Here is a 10,000-nt window from a genome sequence, read left to right on the forward strand (position 1 = left end):
CTACACTGGAACAGAGGACCAGAGGAAGGAAGAGAACATGGTAACTACACTGGAACAGAGGACCAGAGGAAGGAAGAGTGCATGGTAACTACACTGGAATAGAGGACCAGAGGAAGGAAGAGAACATGGTAACTACACTGGAACAGAGGACCAGAGGGAGACAGAGAACATGGTAACTACACTGGAACAGAGGACCAGAGGAAGGAAGAGAACATGGTAACTACACTGGAACAGAGGACCAGAGGAAGGAAGATAACATGGTAACTACACTGGACCAGAGGACCAGAGGAAGGAAGAGAACATGGTAACTACACTGGAACAGAGGACCAGAGGAAGGAAGAGAACATGGTAACTACACTGGAACAGAGGACCAGAGGAAGGAAGAGAACATGGTAACTACACTGGAACAGAGGACCAGAGGAAGGAAGAGAACATGGTATCTACACTGGAACAGAGGACCAGAGGGAGACAGAGAACATGGTAACTACACTGGAACAGAGGACCAGAGGGAGACAGAGAACATGGTAACTACACTGGAACAGAGGACCAGAGGAAGGAAGAGTGCATGCTTTTTATGGACGTATGTATGAACAGACAGAAAAGCAAGAACAAATGTGTGTGTACCCACTTCCTGTACAAGTGCACACATGCACACACACACACCATCTCACAGGCAAGGCCGTGGTGTTAGTGTGTCTCTCTCTACCTCACAAGTCAGATTACCAAGGCCAAGCAATTCTTTCCACAGCCTAAGGCTGTGTGTGTGAGTGTGTGTGTGATTTGTAAGGATCAGGTAAACACATACCCTCCTTTTGCTCTGCTTGCCGACAGTTTGTCAGTACCTGGCAGCCTCTTGGATTAACATTATAAGGGTGCACATAAAACAGTTAGCATGACATGTCAGGACAGATATCCTGCAGCCAGCGACAGTGGAAGACAGCAGTGTGTCTTATTAAAACGTTTGCCCTTATGTTTGTTCATGATGAATATAAAGGTTGTGTACATACAGTAAGTGTGTTTATGCAAGTGTGTGTGTGTGTGTGTGTGTGTGTGTGTGTGTGTGTGTGTGTGTGTGTGTGTGTGTGTGTGTGTGTGTGTGTGTGTGTGTGTGTGTGTGTGTGTGTGTGTGTGTGTGTGTGTGTGTGTGTGTGTGTGTGTGTGTGTGTGTGTGTGTGTGTGAACCTTGCTCTCACCCTGTAGTCACTGGATGTGACGTAGAATATGGGCAGGAAGGCTAGCCAGATGATACAGGTTGTGTACATGGTGAAACCTATGAACTTAGCCTCGTTGAAGTTCTCTGGACACTTCCTGGTCTTGAAGGCGTACCTAGGATCAGATAAAGGAGACAAATAGAATGAAAGAATAAACAAACCTTGAAGGCTTACGCAATAAACAGAATGATAAACCTTCAGAAGTCCACACACACACAATCACACGCAGCACCTCTGCACCACCTACACAGTACACAGGATGACCAGGAGCACGTCGTATCCTAGCGACAGCAGCATGCTGGAGTCACGGACGTTACACTTCAGGATCACTGTCTGCCGTCGCTCCGGTAACGTAAACCTCCTGGTACCAGGAACTTCCAGCAGCAACCACACTGACACCAACACTAACTGGACCGATATCAGACTGAGACAGATAAACACCTGGGGAGGGGAGGGAAGAGCAACACCATCATCTAAATGATCTATCTGTAATCTGCCTCCATCTCCCTCCTCCTTCCATCTCTCCCTACCTCTGTTCCTCTATCTCTCCCTCCATCTCTTTTTTCCCTCCCTCTTCCCTCCCCCATCTTCTGACAGCTAGGATGACCTCTGACCTGGGACGTGGGGCTTATGAAGCGCGGCTTCGTGGTCCCGCCCCCGTCCTTCACCCCACTGAAGATCCGGGCGATCCGATTGGTCTTGGTGAGCAGGGCAGAGTAGCAGACAGCGAATGAGGTGCTGAGGCCGAGGCGTCGCATGGCGCAGATAGCAGGCGAGGGCTTGGCCAGGAAGAGGAAGGTGAGGGAGTAGGACATGAAGACACCCAGCAGTAGAATGTAACATAACTCTCTGCCTGATGCCTTCACCAGGGGCGTGCTGTTGTGTCTCACAAACACCCAGAACACCAGCGATGTACACAGGAACCTGCAGATGGTGAGTAGATCAGTTTCAGTTTACTTTGTTGAATCCCCTTTGGGAAAAGTGTCTAGTGTTAATGCTGGGCCTGAACAAAAGCCTACACTTTAGGCCTATCCCAACTGATGAGACTGATCACTTTTCCTCTCCTCTAACTTCTCACCCAACAACAGCGATGCTGATTGGTCCGATAGCCCAGGCATCCTCCCACATGATGTAGTCCTCAGGCAGGTCGTAACAGGAAGTGAGGTCTTCGCTGGGCCACTGGCCAGGGGCGCAGGGCGAACAGGTGAACTCATCAGCTAGGTACTCATGAGCCTCACACGCCGTACAGATCCAACAACAGTACTCTCCTACAAGATACAGGTATAAAACAAATACATTACCTTAGGCAGCTTTTATGTAAGAAAAGGAAACTAGGATGTTTACATGAGAGCCAGCTGCTCCAATCATTTCATTCTTCCAAAACAAATTACACTGAAACTTCTGCTAGTGATGTCACTAGATCTGCTTAAGCCCTATGTGTGTGTGTGTGTGTTCCTCACCAGCCTGCATCTTCTTCATCTCGTTGCGGGCACACGGGTCGCTGCACTGGGATGGGGGCACCACCTCCCTTGGCCAGCGAATCAGGTCACTGCTCAGGCTCAGAGTCTCCGCCCACTCACCGATGGGCACGTATCCGTAGCGATCAGCGTTGTGCTGGTAACTGAAGATGTTGTAGCGTCCCATTCCGTCGCCATAGGCATCAAACTTCACCACGGTTTCACTACCAGGAGGAGAGAAGGGAGCTACGAGAGAGAAGGAGGGGGGAGACAGAATGAGAAAAGAGAGAGAGAAGGATGAGGAGAGAGGAGAGGAGCAGGGGAGTGAAAGAGAATGGTAGGGCATTAGAGAAGAGAGATGAGGAGAGAAGATAAGAAACAGAATGGAACTAGTGTCAGGATTTCAATTTCAAAGTCAATATAAACAAAGCAGTGTCACACAGAGGGGTGTATTGGATTCCAAGACATACACCACGTACAGAGCCAGTCGGTGTGACAAACTAAGAATGTAGCAAGTGTTTCTGGAGCTTTAAGACCTTTGTTACAGCATCTCACTGAGGACAATATCCTGTACTCAACAACACAACTGCAGAGAGAAGAAGCTCAGAACATACACCGCTTTATGAGAGTGTCACAACACTAATGTTACTGACTGGGATTGAACCTGTTGCCTCTGTACCACAAAAAGTCGAGCTAAAGCCTGGACAAAATTAGTAATTGTGTGAGTGTGGTTTACTGAAACTCCACTTCAAGAGGAAACGCATGAGGGTGACTGACTGATGTTTACCCCTATGAGGTAGGCCTATACAGAGCTGTGACAATGACCAAGATAGAGTCAGAGTGTGTTTACTGAGGGGCTGTAAATTCTCAGTGTGTCTTAGTGAGGCCTGTTTCCCCATGACACTGTTATGTGCTTGACATAGACCCTGTGCTTTATATGCACCTCAGGATCAGGTCATATAAGGACAACCATCTACGGAACACTTGGTATTCTAGAGGAAACTCATGGGAGTGTGTGTGTGTGTATGTGTGTGTGTGTGGTCTGTTGGGTCCCCTTCTAACTGGTTTATAGCACATGGTTCTGAGCACGGTGGCAGATTGGGACTAAAGCTGACATCGTTGTGTGTGTGTGTGTTTGTGTGTGTGCGAACGTAACTGCATTTGTTAGCCTGTGTATGTGTGTGTGTGTGTGTGTGTGTGTGTGTGTGTGTGTGTGTGTGTGTGTGTGTGTGTGTGTGTGTGTGTGTGTGTGTGTGTGTGTGTGTGTGTGCGTGCGTGCGTGCGTGCGTGCGTGCGTGCGTGCGTGCGTGCGTGCGTGCGTGCGTGCGTGCGTGCGTGCGTGCGTGTCTGCTGACTAGGACTAAAGCTGTGATAGCTGTGAAGACTCAATGAGATGAGAGAAGTATGGAGTGTCAGACCAGAGAGGGTTTAGGGCTTATGAAATCCATAAATCACAAAGACAACCTGAGTCTCTCTCTCCACCTCTTCTCTATCCCCCTCTTTCTCTCTCTCTCCACCCTCAATACATCCCTCCCTCTCTTTCTGTCACTCACAGAGGATATTGGCAGTGCTTAGGCTTCTTTCCGAAATAAAAGTTAAATCATTTCAATAAGGAAAAGCTGATAAGATCTTAAGACTGAGAATAGCTGAACATTCTTAATACTGCAAAATGCAGCTAATCTCTCTCTATATAATAAAGCAATAAGGTTAGACACACAGAGACACACACACACCTCCCTCATTATCATAACTGCACCCTATTAGCATATCAGCTTTGTGTTAAAGGTTAATTGGCCACATTATGATTATGTGTTAGAACTGGTGTGCTGAATTCCAAATCAAGCCCTTGTCCCTACACCCGACTCCTATAGTCCCTCACTCAGATCTACATTAGTGATTTGTGCCTGGTTAAGGAGGTGTTTGAGAATTCAGGATTAGTCTGCTGTCTGTCCCCAGAGGGCACTCACATGTCTCTGATCCAACACCAGTACCTCTTCTATTTCCGACAGAGACCTGAGACCTTGCTGGCAGTCAGTACTGACTTAACACTGCAAGTTATAGCCACTCCAAGGCTACTGGAGGAGATTTTGATGACTGTGTAGATCTGACAAAGACAAGGTGGTAGAAAAACAACAACCATGAAGAGAATGGATTTGGTTGCTATCAGATCCCCAACCCCACCAGTAGAGGTATTTGGTTGCTATCAGATCCCCACCCCCACCAGTACAGGTATTTGGTTTCTATGGCTGTGGGATCTGGTTCATTCAGGTTTGGTGCCTGTGTCCAACGTACACTCACACTCACATGTCAATGCCAACTGCTGAACATACACACGTATGCACGCACACATAACACACCAAGGCACACACACTCCTAACAAACCTGTATACTGTTCGTCCTGCAACTTCCTATAACGTTCTATGTGACCCAGTATCTGACCATATCTGTCTAGAGAACATAGGTAGCCCAGAGGAAAGGCATATCTCTCCCCTCAGCTTGTTCTAGGTTAAGAGCTCTGGGAGACCAGTTCAGGCTTCGAGGTTAGCGTGACTCTGCCTAGGTCTCCCCAGCAGTATCTGCTTTGCTGAGAGCTCTAGCGGAATGAAGAACTCCCGCCGTAGTCCTCACTGATGTTGGAAAACGGCTGAAGTCTGCAGCTTTACGATAGACAGTAAAGCACTGCAATACACTGCATGCATATGCAGAGCAAATCTGTCTACACCATCCGTCTATTGTTTACTCTCTCTCCCCCTCTCTCTCTCTCTCTCTCTCTCTCTCTCTCTCTCTCTCTCTCTCTCTCTCTCTCTCTCTCTCTCTCTCTCTCTCTCTCTCTCTCTCTCTCTCTCTCTCTCTCTCTCTCTCTCTCTCTCTCTCTCTCTCTCTCTCTCTATCTCTCTCTCTCTCTATATCTCTCTCTCTCTCTCTCTCTCTCTCTCTCTCTCTCTCTCTCTCTCTCTCTCTCTCTCTCTCTCTATCTCTCTCTCTCTCTCTCTCTCTCTCTCTCTCTCTCTCTCTCTCTCTCTCTCTCTCTCTCTCTCTCTCTCTCTCTCTCTCTCTCTCTCTCTCTCTCTCTCTCTCTCTCTCTCTCTCATGCAGCATGCACTCAAAAAGCTGGAACTAAACTACAGCTACTAAGACTATAGAGCAGCAATACACAGTTAGAAGATAAAAATACAGATCGAGTAAAATAATTCTGAGGCCAAATTCATAGTTTAAAAACATTCATAACTTGACTTGTAAATGAGAGAGTCTTTATTATTCTGGATGAATTAAAAGTAAGGGGAAGCAGGGCTTTCATTCAGTAGTTCAGAAATGAATTACACTCTCGACCATGTAGGGCTAACACGCTGGCCGCAGGGGATGCTGGGTATTACTGGGAGGGGGTGAACCAATCCCCTTTAATCCAATGATGGGGGGAAGAGAGGGAATACATAATGTGATACTGCAGAAAGAGAGAGGGAGGGGGGTGAGAGAGAGAGAGAAAGAGAGAAAGAGAGAGAGAGTCCACCTGTCTGGCTGTTGATTAGCTGATGTCACCACACTCTAGGGGACAGGTAACATTTAGACTGTATAAGCTTTGTGCAACATATGCTAGGAAAATCTCAGCCTCTCATCTCCTATTCTCTCCTGTGCTCTCCTCTCCTGTGCTCTCTCAGCCCTTTATCTCCTTTCCTTTCATCTCCTCTGCTCTCCTCTCCTGCACTCTCCTCTCCTCTGCTCTCCTCTCCTCTCCTCTGCTCTCCTCTCCTGCACTCTCCTCTCCTCTGCTCTCCTCTCCTGTGCTCTCCTCTCCTGTGCTCTCCTCTCCTGTGCTCTCCTCTCTTGTGCTCTCCTCTCCTGTGCTCTCCTCTCCTGTGCTCTCCTCTCTTGTGTTCTCCTCTCCTGCACTCTCCTCTCCTCTGCTCTCCTCTCCTGTGCTCTCCTCTCTTGTGCTCTCCTCTCCTGTGCTCTCCTCTCTTGTGCTCTCCTCTCTTGTGCTCTCCTCTCCTGCACTCTCCTCTCCTCTGCTCTCCTTTCCTGTGCTCTCTTCTCCTCTGCTCTCCTCTCCTTGCAATAAATGCGGTGGTGAGTAAAATATTGTGAGATCCCAGAGGCAGTCTCTTCATCCTTCCCCTCATGCTCTCTATTTCTGTTCCTCCCACTTTTACATCCTCTTTCTCTCCCACCCTCCCTAACATCTTTAGAGCTGCAATGTAAAGTGATGTGTGTAATGTGCATTTGGCAAGGCGTGTGTATGTGTGTGTGCATGTGTGTGAGTGTTTGATGTTCGTTAGGCGTGGGGAATGTTCAGTCCAATCAGGCGTGTTTGGAGTGATGACCTCTTACAAGTGTGTCCCAGAGAGAGAGAGACACATGAAAAACATCACAATGGGCTATATCTGTTCTCTCTGTGGTCTTTCTCTCCAGAGACTGAGAGTCAGACTGGACAGCAGACGGAAAAGAAGAGAGAGAAAGGAAAGAAGAGAGGAGAGGAGTGATAGAGGAGACAAAAGAGGGAATAGCAGGGGAGAAGAGAGGAGAGGAGTGATAGAGGAGACAAAAGAGGGAATAACAGGGGAGAAGAGAGGAGCAGAGTGATAGAGGAGACAAAAGAGGGAATAGCAGGGGAGAAGAGAGGAGAGGAGTGATAGAGGAGACAAAAGAGGGAATAGCAGGGGAGAAGAGAGGAGCAGAGTGATAGAGGAGACAAAAGAGGGAATAACAGGGGAGAAGAGAGGAGCAGAGTGATAGAGGAGACAAAAGAGGGAATAGCAGGGGAGAAGAGAGGAGAGGAGTGATAGAGGAGACAAAAGAGGGAATAGCAGGGGAGAAGAGAGGTGAGGAGTGATAGAGGAGACAAAAGAGGGAATAGCAGGGGAGAAGAGAGGTGAGGAGTGATAGAGGAGACAAAAGAGGGAATAGCAGGGGAGAAGAGAGGAGCAGAGTGATAGAGGAGACAAAAGAGGGAATAGCAGGGGAGAAGAGAGGAGCAGAGTGATAGAGGAGACAAAAGAGGGAATAACAGGGGAGAAGAGAGGAGAGGAGTGATAGAGGAGACAAAAGAGGGAATAGCAGGGGAGAAGAGAGGAGCAGAGTGATAGAGGAGACAAAAGAGGGAATAGCAGGGGAGAAGAGAGGAGCAGAGTGATAGAGGAGACAAAAGAGGGAATAACAGGGGAGAAGAGAGGAGCAGAGTGATAGAGGAGACAAAAGAGGGAATAGCAGGGGAGAAGAGAGGAGAGGAGTGATAGAGGAGACAAAAGAGGGAATAGCAGGGGAGAAGAGAGGTGAGGAGTGATAGAGGAGACAAAAGAGGGAATAGCAGGGGAGAAGAGAGGGGAGGAGTGATAGAGGAGACAAAAGAGGGAATAGCAGGGGAGAAGAGAGGAGAGGAGTGATAGAGGAGACAAAAGAAGGAATAGCAGGGGAGAAGAGAGGTGAGGAGTGATAGAGGAGACAAAAGAGGGAATAGCAGGGGAGAAGAGAGGATAGGAGTGATAGAGGAGACAAAAGAGGGAATAGCAGGGGAGAAGAGAGGTGAGGAGTGATAGAGGAGACAAAAGAGGGAATAGCAGGGGAGAAGAGAGGTGAGGAGTGATAGACAAGATAAGAGAGGAGACAGGAGGGGAGAAGAGAGGTGAGGAGTGATAGACAAGATAAGAGAGGAGACAGGAGGGGAGAAGAGAGGTGAGGAGTGATAGACAAGATAAGAGAGGAGACAGGAGGGGAGAAGAGAGGTGAGGAGTGATAGACAAGATAAGAGAGGAGACAGGAGGGGATGACAAGAGAAGGGAGGAACCAAATAATAGACACAAAGAAGAGATAGAAAGAGAAGAACAAGTGATAGCACTACAGAGAAGAGGTTTTAAAGAAAAAGCTATAAAAAAGAAGAGGTAGGGAAGAGAGAAGAGAAGAGTGAGATAAAAGGATGAGCTAAAGAAAGGGAAAAGGGATGGATGGAAGGGAGCAGGTTTATTGGGATGAGTCTTGTCCTGTAGGCAGACCTGAGTGATTTCCGCCCCCCAAAAATCCTGAAAACAAAATTGAGCTTTTTGGTCTTAATTTAAGGATCGGGTTAGACATGACGGGTCAGAAGTGTGGTTAAAGCTATGGTTAGGGTTAGGTTTAATGACTTTGTGGCTGTGCCAGCTAGTGACCACTCTGCAGAGCTGCGCTCAGTACATGAATCCTCCCAATAAATGCTAATCTGCTGGAAGGGAGGGATGGAAGTGAAGGGAGGGAAGGGATGATGGCACCCAGGCAAGAAGCTTGTGAAGTGTTTATGAGTGGGAATCCCTGTTTCCATGTGTGAAACGGGGTGGGGGAGGGAGAGAGAAAGTGAAGGTTGTTCTCTGGCATGTAACCGTTACAGTAAGTTCTCAGCTCAATACGGCCCTGAAGGCACAACGCCTCTCCTCGCTCTGCTACCACACACACACACACACACACACACACACACACACACACACACACACACACACACACACACACACACACACACACACACACACACACACACACACACACACACACACACACACACACATAAAGGAGCAGAGGACAGGGAATATGACAACTATTTGAACAGGAGGTTGCATGTGTGTGTCTGTCTGTATGTGTGTCTGTCTGCGTGTGTGTCTGTCTGTGTGTGTGTGTGTGTGTGTGTGTGTGTGTGTGTGTGTGTGTGTGTGTGTGTGTGTGTGTGTGTGTGTGTGTGTGTGTGTGTGTGTGTGTGTGTGTGTGTGTGTGTGTGTGTGTTGACTGATTTGTTTACTGCAGATGGGGGACGGTAGGTGGGAGTTGAATGATGTCTTTGAAAAGTGTGTGGGTGGGGGGTGTCTGCGATTTCATGACAGCAAAAAATAAAAATCTAAAGCTGTGGCTTCTTGCAAAGCTCTGAGTGTGTGTGTGTGTGTGTGTGTGTGTGTGTGTGTGTGTGTGTGTGTGTGTGTGTGTGTGTGTGTGTGTGTGTGTGTGTGTGTGTGTGTGTGTGTGTGTGTGTGTGTGTGTGTGTGTGTGTGTGTGTGTGTTTAGCAGTGTTGGGGCTGTAGAGTAATAATATGACTTTTTGCAGTACTTAGTAATATAACAGCGTTACTGTTCCAATCTGAGTAATAATATTGCAGTTATTTACTAAAGACATAGGTTGATACTTCTGTTATCAGTCCCCTCCTATTACACTTCTTGATCCAAATAAATATTTGTGATTATTAGTCCTTCTCTGCTGGTGCAATGTTTAAAAACATTGACTTTTTCTGCGTGGAAGTACTCCCATTACTTTGATTTGGTGGGACAAAATGACAAGAATATAAATGTAAAATGTCAACTGTGCCCAGGCGAGAAACACCTCTC

The 10,000-nt window shown here is 47.6% G+C and overlaps 1 protein-coding gene across 4 annotated transcripts in view; it reads right to left on the reverse strand.

Moving 5' to 3' along the window:
* The window catches only part of LOC139539960 (metabotropic glutamate receptor 3-like), a 59,993-nt gene that overhangs the window by 7,290 nt on the left and 42,703 nt on the right, over positions 1-10,000 (reverse strand). For all 4 annotated transcript variants that reach the window (XM_071343406.1, XM_071343404.1, XM_071343407.1 and 1 more), the window contains exons 7-11: positions 2,672-2,914; positions 2,290-2,479; positions 1,826-2,135; positions 1,459-1,652; positions 1,194-1,326 (exon numbers count right to left, since the gene is read on the reverse strand). In XM_071343406.1, coding sequence (XP_071199507.1) covers positions 1,194-1,326; positions 1,459-1,652; positions 1,826-2,135; positions 2,290-2,479; positions 2,672-2,914 — 1,070 coding nt within the window. The remainder of the gene's footprint in view (positions 1-1,193; positions 1,327-1,458; positions 1,653-1,825; positions 2,136-2,289; positions 2,480-2,671; positions 2,915-10,000) is intronic.

This window comes from Salvelinus alpinus, chromosome 15 (genome assembly GCF_045679555.1).
Source record: "Salvelinus alpinus chromosome 15, SLU_Salpinus.1, whole genome shotgun sequence".
In the NCBI taxonomy this organism is placed as follows: Eukaryota; Metazoa; Chordata; class Actinopteri; order Salmoniformes; family Salmonidae; genus Salvelinus; species Salvelinus alpinus.